This window comes from Apis laboriosa, unplaced genomic scaffold, assembly GCF_014066325.1.
Source record: "Apis laboriosa isolate Shangri-la unplaced genomic scaffold, ASM1406632v1 scaffold42_cov153, whole genome shotgun sequence".
Classification (NCBI taxonomy): Eukaryota; Metazoa; Arthropoda; class Insecta; order Hymenoptera; family Apidae; genus Apis; species Apis laboriosa.
Genome location: NW_025223257.1, coordinates 787,040 through 803,036, shown reverse-complemented (window position 1 = coordinate 803,036; position 15,997 = coordinate 787,040). Strand labels below are relative to the sequence as shown.

Sequence of the window (15,997 nt, the reverse complement as noted above, 5' to 3'; positions counted from 1 at the left end):
TGCTCAATTATTGACCCCTCTTTTCCGGTTCATCAGCTCGATACGCGGGAGCAAATTATTCGATTAAAGTCTACTTGAATCTCCAAATTCAATAACCAACTCCGAGTTTCGAATCGCTTTTCCTCGCGACTTTGATCATTCGACCTGATTTCCATCCCTGAAGATCGCGATTCCAGTAACTTTCGACGAAACGTTGGATATAATAGAAATACAAGTGTCGAAGATGGAAAGGAATTGGAAAGTTGAATTTATAAGTGTGGGAAAAAAGTTCGGAGTGAAACCTTGGAAATAATAAATTTGATGGAACGAGTGAAATTTTTTAAATTGGCGCTCGACGTAGTGATTAGTTATCTCCCTCTCCCCTCTCCTCTTCAAGCAATCAATTAGTATCAACTGGCTTTCTCCAGTGACACTATCAGTGATTTCACAACACCGTAAACCATAAATTGTTCCGTCAAATTAATCGACTAATAATTCTGAAAATTTTATCGATCCGTTTCTACTTTCTAAAGAAAAATTGATTCGACGCTCTTATAAATTTCCCTTCGAATTGTATTAAATTCAAATTAAATTCGGAAAGAAACTTTACACGATGATGTGATATCGAATATGAAATATCGATATATCAGGACTATATTTTTGAAAGAAAATTCTGGATCACGTACTTGGATCGTGACAGTTGTATCTAATGAATATCTGTCTTAATTGACCGGCTAATAGATATATATATATATATATATATATATATACATATAATAGATATATGCGCGACCCTGCGGTAAAGCTGTCATGTTTGCTCAAATACTGGTCGCCCACGAAACTTGTGCAAGGCATGAATAGTTTATTTGATTTTCACGATTGTATCGGTGTCTTTGTGTAGCCTAATGTTCCCGTGTCGCAAAATGGCAAAGATTCGTTTGACTGTGTCAACACGAGCCACAGTTGATTCATACACCCATCGGTTCTGATCGATGCGAATTTCGTGAAATTGAAAAAAACAGATTGAAGAAAATTTAAAGAAAACACCTTTACGAGGGTGTATCCTCGTTCACGAGAATCGTGAATCACTTTTTGTCTCGGTGTTCGTTATCGGTAAAAAATAGTTTCGCATAAATTTAAATTGAATTTAAAATCGATGAATTTATCGACGCGATCGTGAGCAAATAGAGAACGAGGAGGGAGAACTATCGTGGAAACGATTGTGCGATAATTCATCGGGAGATTTACACTGCTGAACAACAGGTCAACGAGGAAATCATTCCAGATAATTTTTCCCGGCTGAGTGGCTCGTGTTCTCGCCACGGAATTCCGAAACGATTTATAGATCTCTCTTCAATACTCGAGCATGAAGCTCGTCCATCGAAAATCCATAAAGCACCAGAAGCACGGAAGGGGTCAAATTGAAAGAATCGCGTCCATTATTCCACCCCTTTTGGAACTTCAACGTCATTCCACAAAGCTTCCATAACACCTGTCAACGTCAAACTTTCGATGAATGGATCTTTTCGATCCTTCCTTTTTTTGCTTTCTTCCGCCGTTGTGTAACCGTTTATCGTAACGACCGATAGATCCCTACCCTCCACCCGTAACACCAATATTCTTTTCGCTCAATCTTCGTTTTTCTCTCCCTTAGAATTCCACGATCGGCAATGGAAAAAAGAAAAAAAAAAAAAAAAAAAAAAGAATGGACAGAAAAATTTCTTTTTTCAATCAGGAAACAGCAATATCGGCTGTACATACATATTTTGTAATTCGAATTCTTTTAATTCTTAAACGAAGTAACGAAATACCGGCCATTACACGCGATATTAAAATTTCCTCGGTTCGCCACACAACTCTTTTCTCTTTGTCCGCGTAGCCGACACATAGTCGAACCGTAGAAAATCTCGGATAAAAGATACGCAATCAAAACGACCGCGGTAAAGTGAAAAAGCGTGTGAAAAGAGCGGTATTCGTTCAAATAAAAAGGGTACGCGATCCAGGCAGGGGGTGAAGCACGAGCTTTTTTTTTTTTTTGTCTCACCTGCCGGGAGAGTTATTTTATTCCTTTTTTTTTTTTTCACGAGAAAAATTGGAATTGGTGAAAAATCAACGGTTGTACAAAAACGGGCCAATAGGATGTGGAAAGTTTCGATTGATAGGAAGGGCGCGTTTTCAAGTGAACGATTGAATACGGTCCAATCTTGTTATATAATTGTGCGCCGAGTGTTTCCCCCCTGATTGAATAATCTGTTTCGGTGTATCGGGGAGGTTGGATGCTTCGACAGGGGTGGGCGACGTTTCTAGTTTTCGCTAACTCGGTTTCACGCGGTGTGGTTAAAATATGCACGGTATTTTCACGAGATGCGAGAACAGATATATCGAATTTTAGAACTTCGTTATTCTCCGCGATAGATGAAATATTAAATACGTTGGTGGACGACACAAGAACGAATCTATCGAGTGAATCCCAAATTCGTGCCCGGTATTTAAATTTCAAGAGATCCGACCATTTTGAATTTTATTTGCCGCCGCGAAACAACAAGCTTTGTTCTTCTTCCCCCTGCGTTTCGTTCATTTTTCTCACGCTCCCTTTTCAAATTTCTAGCTTTTTCCAGCTTTTCAAATTTATTCCTTCGAAAATTTCTATCTCCCTGCCGAGATTCGATGTTGGGATAATAAAAACTGACTATAAAAACTGGTTTCGAAACCGGTTGGAACTGCTTGGCTCTCTAAGAAACTATCTTAACACACTTCCTCCTTTTATCGAAAGTTAAAACACGTTTTTCAATTCGAGCGGAAACGGATCGACTACGATTCTCCCGGAAACAAGCTCCCAGGAAAGAACAAAGCGACCAGTCTCGAAATACCTTTCGCGATAGGATTTCCAGTCTTTGATGTTGTTTTGATTATCGAGAATTTACTCGAAATTTCAAACGAATCCATTCGACGACATTCATTTGATCGAACATTTGTTTCAAACATTTCTCGATTTCTCCCGTGCCTTCGATATCGATGTTTTCAAGGAGGAAACATCGTTTTCGAAACGATGCATTCCCAATTCGAGTTCGAACAACGTTGATTATTAAAGATAATAACTCGCGTTTCCCCTCGCGGCCCTCGTTTAATTAGTCGATAGAGATATTCAAACGTTGTTCGTTATATCGACGTTCAATCTCAATACGCGCGAATATCGAATTTTCTCGGCCACAATAAACGCATAAATGTTTCATGGAATATAATACCAGGTCCCTAAACAACGGGATCTAGACCAGTGGCGGTGCACAACCATTTTATTGGCAATCATAGAGGGTGGATCGACAGCGTCGACGGTCAAGAGTAGCAGCTACTTTCTCTTTACGACTACCCTCCCCATTAGACCGCGTCGCACCCTCTTTTGTTACAAGGTTGGAAGAATCTCACGCTCGATATTTTCATAGGGACGATTCCCTAAAGGTCGGCAAACAAAAATCGTCCCCGATACGACGATAATTACGAAAACATCCCCGTCCACGATTCAATTTCGTGCTCCAACGTTTCACGTGGTCAAAATTATATCCCGTTTTTCTCCCTAATATTTCCCCTCCCTTAGAACGAGCAATCCTTAAAGAAGCTTTAATTAAACGCCAAGATATCATCTTCACGTGACTCTTGGAACGCGGTTTTGTTGTAGAAATTCTAGCAGAACGTATTAATTAAGCCAAAGAGTATTCAGGTAACGGTAACTCCCCTTGCAACGTAACCTTCTCCAACGCGAAGATAGTGTTTTTAATTTACCCTTGTCACGATCCTTAAACCCGTAAATTCATTTCTCCCGCGCCCCTCTCGACGCACATCGCTCAACCCCCTTACAAGACGTGGTGAGAGGAGGAGGAGGAGGAGAGAGAAATTGAATTCGATATGCGTTTCGACTTTTCACCCCTCCGTCGTCCAAGGATTTCTGTTATCGTCTGGGAAAAATTTCCAACGCGAAAGCACGAAATTCCGATAATTTATCGAAGAGGAGGAGTCGCGTGGAGAATATATTTATCGCCCCCTCGATGAAAGAAATAAAATGAATGTTGAATGTAATTAAGTAGAATTATCGGAATATTCCTTCGTTCGATTTCATTCCCCCGTTTCATTTCACGAAAGAGAAATACGGAAATTTGTCTCATTACCTTGTTATCGATACTTCGAAAGATGCGAAGAAACGAAAATTTCTCTTGGACAGTCGAGCAAACCTAATTAATCTTCTTCCATCGGTTCGCTCGACGCTTTTCTTCGCATTTCAGCTCGTCTTAACGAGCCTAAAAGAGTGCTCTTATCAGACTCGACAAACTTGTTCCATCCTTTTTCTTTTTTCTTTCTTTCTTTCTTTTTTTTTTTTAAAGGGAAAACCGATTCCGTATCTCTTGTAATTTTTTTTTTGCGAAAAGCATTTTCGTCGCTTTCGATCCTCTTAACGCTCTCCGGACCATTTCGTCCTCCATTTTGTAGGGAACACGTCAATCAGGAGAGGCTTGATCGATAGGAAAAATTGCGTGCGAAAAAGAATGACGCTTGACGACCAAATATCGTGACATTTTTCAATCACGTTACAGCGGGTCAGTTTCTTTTTCATTTTTTTTCCCCTCCCCCTCCGCTTTTAGAATATTCATAAATTTCCGGATATCCGTGATCGTTTTAGAAATTTTAAACGAATCAAAGAACGTTCGCTAATGCGTTTTAATTTATCGTAAATTCGAAGAATCGTTCCCAAGGATGTTCCCACTGGAAAGTCAAGCTTTAGACAGGAATTAATGAGGATTAAAATCCGATTGCATCACGACAATTGTAATCAGCCCGGTGAAAGACGTCCTATTCATTAAGAAGAATCGTTAAGCCCCCGCTGAACTTGTACGAGTTTCAAATGAAATTTTAAATAGGATAACAATTGCAATTACTTTCCCCGTTAACGATTTGTTACACTCCGCGGGGTGAAATGATATCAACCATTTATAGTTATTATTTCGATACGATAAACGTTCGATAGATTAGAACTCGATTCGAATGTATATTAGCCGAATAGTTGCGACGAAGTAGTAGAAGCCAATATTGGTCAGACCTGGGCGAAAGTGCCGACAAAGCCGTCAAACAAAGAAACAAAGTTGAAAGTTCAGGAAGAGCTGTATAAATATTTGCAAATCAAGTTACGTTTTCTTTCTCATATGGCGATTTCGAACGATTTTATCGATTAATCTATCTTCCCCAAATGCACCGTCGATATAAATGGTTTCTTTCACGCGTAATCCCGATAGAAAACGTATTTTTCACATACACGTGGGAGCGATTTCATTTTCTACCTACGCGTTTTTTTTATTGGATGCCATACATAAATTATGTAGTCGTGTTTAAAGTTGGAAAAAGGAATTTTACAAAAAAAAAAAATTTATTTTGCAATTTCGAAATAGAAAAAGAGATCGTGAAAAATAATCGTTTGAAATTTTTCGATATGGAAGGCGGTAAGTTATGGCAAAGAAGCATATGTTGGAAATTGAAATTTTCCAAAGTCTCGAATTCGTACGAGATAAAACATAATCGCAATAAACACATATAAAAAAAAAGAAGCAACATTCATTAAATTATTTTAACTAATTTTCTTGAACGTTTTCTATTTTTAAAGTAGCGTGATCAAGTGTCTTCATAGTTTTGTTATTTACATTATTGTTGCCATCATTTGTTTTTAATCTAATCCCTAGTATAAGAGTGTTTCGTTTTTATTTCTTTCTTTTAATTCAAAAAATATCACATTCTTTATTGATCATTATCCTTGATTAAAGCATAACTACTACTACGTTTCTTCCCTACTCTCTAAATAAAATATAATAGGATTCTATTCTTATTCTTTTCGAATCATTCACGAATGTGTATATACACATTTATTTTATTCTATTCTTAGACGGTTGAAATGGTATTAGCTTTGGATCCAAGAAAGGCCAGGTAATCGGATCTTTTTTTTTTTTTTTAGACTTCTAGCAAACATAGAAGAATGATTCTTTGGACCATTCAATCAATTTCACAAGATTTTTAAAACCAGTTTAGTTTTATCCGGAGATTACCACTCGGCCAAATTTGTGAAGAAGAGTTAGTCGCTAAAAGAGTGGAGTTATCTACTCAGTTTCAAACAGCGAAAGATAGGAAAAGAGGAATCGACAAATCTAGATTTGTTTTATGTGTCAACAATTTCAACGTACATGTTCGACGATCAAATTCGATACGTATAGATTTTAGTATTAAATTATATTAAAAAAATTGTCATATAATATCATAAATTGCTAAAATAATAACGATAAAAAAATGGTACAAAAATTATTATCAATTATTTACTAGGGAAAATAAAAGGGAAGAAAAAAGTATTTATCTTTTATTCGTATTTTTAGTTTTCACGATTTTTCCAAGTTAGTTTAATATTTAGATTAATACAAATATTTTCGGATGCAGAGATTCGATTTAATTTTTTGCAACATAAAAAGCAAAGTTTTTGCAGCTCGATATCGCATACTCTATATCGTCGACTGAAACGGGCAATTATTTATCGAGCGCAATTGAGACTAACGGGCCATGTGTCTGATGTTTGATTATTTTCCTGGCGCCCCAATTAGTGGTCGCCATGCAATCTTACGATACTTTTTTCATAGGAGAAAACGATCATCGGAAGTCGTTAAAACCCTTTTATGATCCCATGATTCGCGCTACAGATACTTCTTCTCATTTCTTTCAATATCCAATCTTTCGTTAATTTACCAGTATTTGTATATAAATAGATTTTTTCTTCTCCATCCCCGTTTGAAAAATTTCGAAATTATTTTTTTGACAAGATTTTAAAAGATTAGGAGATAGTTTAAAGTTGTTTTTCCTTTTTTTCGAAATAACAAATCATTGTTTAAACTAGCCCCCCGTTTTTATTATTTCGTTTCATGCCGATAGTATTGGAAAGAATGGCAGTTGGTCATTTCAATTTCACTTGGATAGGGAATCATAAAACGAAGGGGAACGCGTACGTTATCAGAATTTTCAGTCGTGATAATTAATCGATTTTCACCGCGTTTTATCAAAACTTGTTAGCCAACACACGTGTACAACGCCATGCGTTGATGGCCAAGTGATTTATCATTAAAATATCCAGAAAATATGGTGTGGCAAAGATTTCTGTGGTAATTAATTCGTTCAGTAATTACGGGTAAATGCAGAAAAAAAAAAACGAAATGAGTTTACCTCGATCAACAGAATGAAACTAATTCTATAAAAAAATAAGCTTTATTTTTTCTCCACAAATGTAAAAATATCGAGGAAATTATTCAGAGAATAGTTACATTCGTTCAACTTTACATAAAAATTAAATACACAAATGATTCTCTTGCAAAATTCGAAAATAATAGCCATAGAATTTCGATGAAAATTAAAAAGATTAAATACACACACAAAAAAAAAAAAATTCCAAATACCGATATATCCCTCGATTCGTTTTCCTTTCGAAAGGAAGTGACGCGAGTGGGCTGATGAGGCGAAACTTTTATAGAACCACGCCATCGAACGATAAAAAGTAAATCGATAATCGAAGCTTAAATGACGTTAATGACAATTCGACGCGGTGCATAACACGTTTCGCAAAGCTTTCCAGAAAAGTTAACCACTGAAAGAAATAAGATTTACAAATAGGAGAGAAGTGAAACCAATATTTTCATTCCCGTGGATTGGAAATTGCATGAAGAATTTTATTAACCGTAATTGTGAATTGAGAAAAAGAGAGAGAGAGAGAGCGAGAGAGAATGTTTTGGAGGGATATTTCCAACACGTTTCAAATTGTGATTTTCATTCGCGTTGGTAGATTGAACAACAGGCTTTTAGTAACAGCTGCAACGGACGGCGGTAACTCGATTATACGGACATTTCTTCACTCGTTTTCGCGTCACTCTCTATTTCTGAAGTTTGATCTCGTTTTTTCGTTTTTATGCAAACACATTCTCGCTCCTCCAACTTACGTACTTAATGCCTCTCCCGAATAACGATCGCGATTCACAAGAGTCATCTATTACCCTCACGAAAAAATCTGCCACCCTAATAACCCTATCATATTTCCCAAAGTTCTGGTCACGAAAGTTCCATTAAAACTTACGTCGTGGTTTTTTCGTCGTTCGTTTCCTCGCGATCTCGATTTGGTCGAGACGATCACGTCACTGCCGTCCTCAGATTACAATTTGTTCGAAAATTACGACACGTTTGAATGGCGCATACCTCGTTCCATTAATCCAAACGAAAAACACACGTGTGCCCGCAAAGTGATAGCCAGACCACTGTGTAATCGTGTTTAATCCAATCGGGGCCGGTATCGCGCTTAGCCCCATTTAATGATCCTAAATGTCTTGGTTCCCGATTTACGAGCTGCTGCCTCTATCTTTGTATAGGATCAGTCGTCGTAACGTGTCTTCGCCGAGAATAAATATCGTTGTAACGTTGCATCCAATCGTATATCGGTCTAGCCTGTAGCGATTGAATCCGTAAAAAAGGTTTATAGGCTTACCGATCCTAGGAAGCTTTATCGAACCGTTCCTTCCTTCCTTCCATTCGCGTGTCGTAAAATCCATTTGGCAAAAAATAACGAGAAAATGGCTTTGAAACCTCGTGTACACACGCATGCATTATAGTTCGATTTCGAACGTGGAAGAAGGATCTTCCATCTTCGGCCGAGATTGCGCGTCAAGTTTGAAAGATAAAGGCGTTGGAGCGTATCACAGCGTGAAATTGTCGGGGTGAATTAAAGTGGTGAGTCGATTTGATCGTGTGATATCGTGCCATGTTTTGCACGGGATCAGCGAATTGAAATGGATTAAATAAGCAATTTTAAGTAATTCCTCGGGAACAAATTATTCTTATTCGCGAAATCGAAAATAGAAAATATCTTTCTTGCAATTTGAACCATGATTTAAGAAGTGATATATCTGCCGTTCGATGTGTGTACAATCGCTTCGAGATTGGTTAAAACTTTTCAAGATTGTTCTTGTAGAAATAATATTTGCTAGGGTTTCATAATATCCGTTTTTAAAACGATATAGCACGAATCCCGTGTAAAGTTTTGGACGGGAGTTTATGAAAACTGAGTTGTATCAAGAGTTTTTTCAAGAGATCGAGTCGACAAATTTTCACAAGTATGACTTCCGTTTCGAGATATGAAATTCTTTCGCCAAAAGTACAATTGTAACTTTGTCTGATGAGATCTCATTGTCTCTCGCGGAGCGAAACATTATTCAGTTCACAAAAGAGGAAACTTGCCTGCAAGAGAATACAGGGAATAGTCTAGTGTAGTATTCATTTTTCCAACAACAACAATGGAACAACGATGGAACCTCTGAATATAAATTCCTCTCCTGATTAAGAGCTTATTTCACGTGGAAAAATAAATAATATTTAAATAACAATTCGCCAATACGTTTGAAATTTAATCTCATTCGGGGGAGGACGTCGAGAAATGAAATTATTTTATTTCAATATCTAACTTCGCAATTTGCGGTCCCATTTAACCCTAGCTTAATATCCTTCGTTCTATTGTGATCCTGACCCATTTAATTCCGGTATTATATCGTACCAAAATAAATAGAGGATCGAGGAAATGCACACATTTTTAGAACACACAATTTTTAGAATCATTACCGTTTCCTCCATTTTGAATATTCGTGGAATTCCATCTAAAATCTTGAAGCTTTCGCATCTTAATTTCCGAGAAAATATATAAATTACAGAATGGCGATGCGAGAAACGACCGTTATCATTAACGACTAAAATTAAACCCAAGTATTTCCAAGCTGATATCCCCAAGCTGGAACTCTCTAATTGAGCAGAAATCTGATAGCGCGCGCGTACAGTCATTATTGTTTTCAAAGAAATTTCAAGGGTTTGGAGTACTCTTATCTTCATGCATCGACCGTGTCTTGAGGTCTTAGGGGAATGAAAAAGCTCTGCCCACGCAAGGGTAGACGCGCGAGTTTGAGACTTGGTGGAACAGAACCGTCGATCTCGACGAGGTTACAAGAAACTAAGCGACTCTTTCACGACTCGTAAAACGCTGGAGGCACGGTAATAGAAAGTATTAAAGGCTAAAAATTCTTGGTTAACGAGGTCACGTAGCACCGTGAATTAGTGTAACTCTTTATCGCGACAGAAATGCACTCCTACACCTATCTCTTTCTCTCTCTCTCTCTTTCTCTCTCTCTCTCTTTCTCTCATTTTTTCCCCTCGTGCTTTGCGAATTTATCGATAACCTTTTTTATATAATGCACAGTATAGAATGAGCAACGGAACTCTCATTAAATTGGACTTAGTTCATGGCGAGCGCGTCTCCAAAGAATCATCGTATCGAGACGCTTATTAAACCCCCCCGTCTCCCTTTCCTCTTATAAATATAAATCTACTTTGACATTAAACTTATCACCTTTATCTTTTCGTATTATTTTCTAAAAAAAAAAAGAAAAAAGAAAACAAGAAAAGAGAAGCTTAAGCTTCTCGCTGAAAAATTACACGCGTCTCTTTCAATCCGTGCAATTTCCTTCTCGCCTTTTACCCCTCCGCGAGGTAAATGGCTCTCACCGTGCGTCTCCCCGTGAATCATTTCCCCATTTACCGTGATATTCCGCCCCATTTGCCGAGAACTTTGGCTAACACGTTTCTTTCCCAATTTCCAGGGAGCAGAGATTCTCCTCCGCGAGGAGCGAGCTGGTGAACCGCCTTGCGGCCATTGGCCATTGGCCGGGGAGGAACGCGATCAGGAAGATATGAAAGGCGAGCGATCATCCATTTCCGGAATAGTGCTGGTGACCAGTGCGAAGAGTTTGGTGAAAGGATGAACAAAAATATGTTGAGAGCTGGAACCACCGTATCTCCGTTGTTCCCTCCGTCACGGACGACACCGCCCCCCTCGTCTGTCCTCAGAGTCACTTCCGCGATTGCCTCGACCACGGATTATACGAGCATAGGCAGTATGTACGGTGTGATCGATCAGATGGTGTTGAAAGAGGATGAGGAACAATTGAGCATGGGGGAGAAGTACGTGCCGTACGAAGATCGGCCGGAAACTTATATCGTGCCGATCGTGTTCCTCCTGATTCTTCTGATCGGGCTCACCGGAAACGGGGTGCTTGCGCTCACCATACTGAGGCACAGTAACATGAGGAACGTTCCCAATATTTATGTCTTCTCGTTGGCGCTTGGGGATCTCTTGGCACGTGTTCATTTTTTATCGTGGTGAAAACTTATCCCTCGTTCGTCGAGGCCGATAATCTTCCATCTTATTCTTATTCTTATTCGTGATGAATTCCTACCTTCTACGATATTTTACAACCTTTCTTATTTCTTGAGATAATTTCTTTTAAAAAAATTCACCTTCCATAATATTTCGTTTCGCGCACACGTTTCTCATTTAGCTGTTGAAATTTTTCCATTGCTTTTTTACTCTTACGACAGAGAGAGAGAGAGAGAGAGAGAGAAAGAGAGAGAAAGAGAGAAAAGGAATAAAAGTTACACAATGAAGAATCTTAATTTTTCTCGCGAAGATCGCGAAGATCTTATTTTTAAAAATAAAAGCTTATTTTTAAAAATACCTCTGCGGTATTTAATAGTCTATTCGATTTCTCTGACACTTGGTTCACACCACAGGTGATCATGACGTGCGTACCATTCACGTTCACCGTTTATATCCTGGATTCGTGGCCATTTGGGCTCGTGCTCTGCAAGGTATCCGAGTGCGCCAAGGATATCTCGATCGGGGTCTCCGTCTTCACTTTAACGGCTCTATCGGCGGACAGATTCTTCGCCATCGTGGATCCAATGAGAAAGTTTCACACCACGGGTACGAGTTTCGATTTCCCATTTTCCTGTCCTTAAGTCTTTTAAGTTCCGGTCGCAGGCAGTTAAAGGGGAATTTTCGCGATGAGAATGAAGTGCAAAATGTTCAAACGGATTCGAGCAAAGAAATCGATGAAAGTTTTCAACTTTCCTCCTTCGAAAATAACTTAATAGACGTAGACGATTAAAAAGTAACGAGGATCCCCCCCAATCTTTATTTCCACGAATATTTGCTTACAAGATTTTTCTCTTTCATCGTGTTACCGATAATGTAATAGTCTAGGTAGAGTGTTTCCACAAGAAGAAAACTACTCGAACGATCGAGAACGTGATCGGTTATTCGATTTTTATTTGTTCAAGGTACTGGAAAACGAGCAACCCGATTCACTGTGATAGTAGCCGCGTTGATTTGGCTATTGGCAATCATGTGCGCCATCCCCGGTTCCTTCTCCTACATCAGGGTCTTCAAAGTGAACAGCAGTATTAGCTTTCGCGTGAGTTCAGCATCCATAAGGCAATTAAGGTTTAATTATTTTTAACTATTACACGTTTCTTGCTGTTGTTCTTGGCAACAACGATCAACTCGTCGTTCCATTTTATTATGCGAATTAAACACGTTTAATCGAGCTATCGAAACCGTAGATTTTCAGTTCTGGTAATTTTTGTTCAAAGGCTTGCTACCCATATCCCCCGGAATTCGGGCCGAATTATCCAAAAACGATCTTGGTCTGCCGTTTCTTCATCTACTACGCGGTGCCGCTCATCATCATCGCGTTCTTCTACATCCTAATGGCCAGACACTTGATGCGCAGCACCAGGAACATACCCGGTGAGATGCAATGTCAGGTAAAATAAAACTTATATAAAAGTTATATATTGTAAAACTTATATACCATTAAAAAAGTTCAACGAAAGTTTCTCCAATTTTTGAATTTGCATAATCGTTCCTTCCGATTGTTATAACAGCCTTCAATTCCCATTAAACTTAACGAAGGAACTATCAGTTTGTTAAGAAAACTCAACCACTCTCATCGATTCTTTCCAATAATTTTTGCAAAGTTTAATATATGAAGGTTTTTTTTTAAATAGGCAAGTAAAGTTCAGAGCAAATTTTTCGGTTGGTGAAAGAAAAATTGTTGTTTAACGAGAGGAAAAAGTGAGATAGTTATTTTTTTTTTTTTTTGCAAAATCGTATATCATCTTTTATAATGTTGTATCGTTTTGATTGTAGGTGAAACAAGTGAAAGCGCGTAAAAAGGTGGCGAAAATGGTGATGGCGTTCGTGATTGTTTTTGCAGTGTGCTTCTTCCCCCAACATGTGTTTATGCTGTGGTTTTACATCCATCCAACGGCGCAGCAGGATTACAACGATTTTTGGCATTATTTCCGGATCCTCGGTTTTTGCCTAGCGTTCACCAATAGTTGTATCAATCCTATCGCTTTGTACTGCGTGAGCAGTACATTCAGAAAATACTTCGACAGGTATTTTCAACGAGAAAAAAAAAAAAAACATTTCCTCGATTTCCTCGATTTATCGTATATATATATCGTATATAGTGAATGAAAATCGTGTCTCGTTAGAACGAATCGAAAATCAATTTCGATTTTTAAATATTCACGGTTCGTGGAGAGTTATCGCCATTTCGAAAACGAAATATCAGGAGAAAATTTTGGCAGCAATTTAACGCCTACGGGATAATCTTATTTAAAGAATGAATCGTATCACAAATTATTATCAATACGAGTAAAAATTGCCCGACTAACGCATAATCAATGCTTCTCCGCTTCTATTCAGTTACACGAATAACCTCCCCCATGAATTAGCCGCACATTTTCACGGTTTCGGATGAAAATCATTTCCGCGAGAAATTCGAACGAATTCGGTCGTTGCTATGAATATTTATTGCCTACCTGGGATAGAATTTGAAATATAATATAAAATTGACTTTTTTTTTTTTTTTCACATCGTTATTCTATACCAAACTATTTCAAACTTCAATTTCATCCCCCATATATGATTTTAACGACTTGCTTTAATTTTACTCTCGCGCCACCATTCCCTTCCTCTCCCTCTCTCTTTCTCTATAATTCGAAAACGATTAATTACACGTTCAAACTTTCAAAGTTTACTTTCCAAATTTATCTTTCCGACTCGAAAAACGCAAAGCCTATTACGAATAATTAAACACGCTCGTTTAACGTGCAAACTCGAGCAAGATAATCAATAGCCGATTGTTCCTTATTATCGTTAAACCGAGGAAAGTAACGTTATTACCAGCGTATAATAGAGCAAAGTCGTTAAACTATTATCGTCAAAATTAAGCGAAACTTGGTCGCAGGTATCTGCTTTGTTGCGTGCCAAGGCGGATGCGGAGGCGACATCGTCGGTCATCCGACTTGAGCTCACGGGGACGGGGTCAAAGTTTCTCGTTAATAAGCTCGAGAAGGTACGACTCGAGGCGAGGGCAGCGGAGCGTGATGCACATGTCGATCCTTGGAAACGATACCAGGACCAGTGTCCCGATCAAGGAACAGGAAACGACCATTAGCCTGACCGGATGTCCGAACGGAGTGGAGGACGGATTGAGAAGCCATCGAAACTCGACGGAGCACGGAGCAACCGATCAATCGTGAATGCTAAAATCGAAAGGACTGTGATGATTCAGCGACCAATCCGATCCCTGTGTTCTCCCTATGAACCAGACTTTTCGATTAAACGTTTTTTCGCGTTTTATCCTCAGAATGCGAATATATTTGAGCGTGTCGAAGACGTGTTGACAGTTGTCCTCTCGAAAAGCAAACATTTTGTAAACGAATAATCGAGACAATGGACGACAGAGAACTTTTACTTTTTGACATCTACTTGCGAGAAACAATTTTTCGAGAACAATTCGCGAGACAACGTTTAATATATTTGCATCCTTGGAGTTAGGATCTAGGAGGGAGAAGATCCTGGGATTCAACGTGCATCTCGTCCGTTCGTCGTCCAATTTTTATCCTTTCGTTTTTCTCGAGTGCACGAACATCATCGAGATTAATCATTAAAAACGCAACAAAAAGTAACCTATGTGAAATTGCGTCGATATGGTTCGCGGGAACAAAGACTGCGACAAATATGTACATTTATGAGCGCACCGATTTTTGTGAATAAAATTCAGATATATAAATCCCACGTATATAAATCCCTTCAATCTCTCTTTCCTCTAAATTCTTTTTCATTACTCTTCCTTATTTTCTTCTTCAAGGGACAAGAGGAACGAAACAAAAGGAAATAGAAGACGAGATAAAAATGGCGTCGCTGATTCGACTTAAAAATCCCACGGTGTTCAATTCTTCTTCGCGCGGATATCATCTCATCGTTTTTCATCCACGATTTAATATCTCATCGGTCCGCTTCCCCCCCCCCCCCCCCTACCAAAGAAAAATGCTCCTCTTCCTTATCGCCGCAGAGCGTCGAGTTAAGAAACTCGATACGAGTCTAACTTCAGGCCGTCGACCACCGAGCATCGAGTCCTCTCTGGACGGCGTCGAATCGTTTCCCTTTCTCGAAGCTGCGTGTTTCCGCGTCCAGGAAAAAATCGAGGGCTCGAAAGTCGTCTCGTCGATCTTCCAACTTTCCAACGGGAAGAAATGTCTGCCGGGCATGTATTCGAACGACTACGATGACGGTACTCTTATGAATTCCTATATTAGATGGAGTAAAAGGTACAACGTCACCTCTCTCCCATTCTTCATCGTTTCTTTTTTGTTTCTCTCGGCCACGGGTCGCACATGTGCATCGGTTCATCACGTTCGACCGCGAAATTGAGACACGGCCACGATTCGATTTCACGAATTCGTTCTGTGCAGACTGGCCAGACTTCATCAACGTACCCTCCGGATTTATCAGGAGAACGAGTACATGCATCACGACGACCAAGGTCCGTACACGGAATTGAACTAATCCCGACCGTATGACGATAACTAGGTTAAAGTACGATTCAAGCACGGTACACGTTACTTCGTTACTTATTTCGTTACACGTTCCCTCGATCGGTCCATTGTTGGGGTCGGTTGAAACGCTGGATTCCTCCCTCGATTCGTTCCATTCGTCGTGTTTAAACTTTTCATTATTATTTAGCAATTGCGGTATATAATTGATTCGGTATGTAAATTAAATCTG

General features: G+C 39.0%; 1 protein-coding gene across 3 annotated transcripts in view; it reads left to right on the top strand.

The window, feature by feature from the left end:
* Positions 1-14,983, top strand: part of LOC122716210 (neuropeptide CCHamide-1 receptor-like) — a 29,395-nt gene extending 14,412 nt beyond the window's left edge. For 2 of the 3 annotated variants that reach the window (XM_043939086.1, XM_043939085.1), the window contains exons 2-7: positions 10,677-11,212; positions 11,647-11,839; positions 12,196-12,329; positions 12,508-12,681; positions 13,067-13,317; positions 14,175-14,983. In XM_043939086.1, the coding sequence (XP_043795021.1) occupies positions 10,835-11,212; positions 11,647-11,839; positions 12,196-12,329; positions 12,508-12,681; positions 13,067-13,317; positions 14,175-14,469 (1,425 nt within the window). In that variant the 5' untranslated portion in view covers positions 10,677-10,834 and the 3' untranslated portion in view covers positions 14,470-14,983. Of the gene's footprint in view, positions 1-8,742; positions 8,764-10,676; positions 11,213-11,646; positions 11,840-12,195; positions 12,330-12,507; positions 12,682-13,066; positions 13,318-14,174 lie in introns of those variants that run through there. The other variant, XM_043939088.1, reaches the window with a different exon arrangement.
* The last annotated feature ends 1,014 nt before the right edge of the window (positions 14,984-15,997 follow it).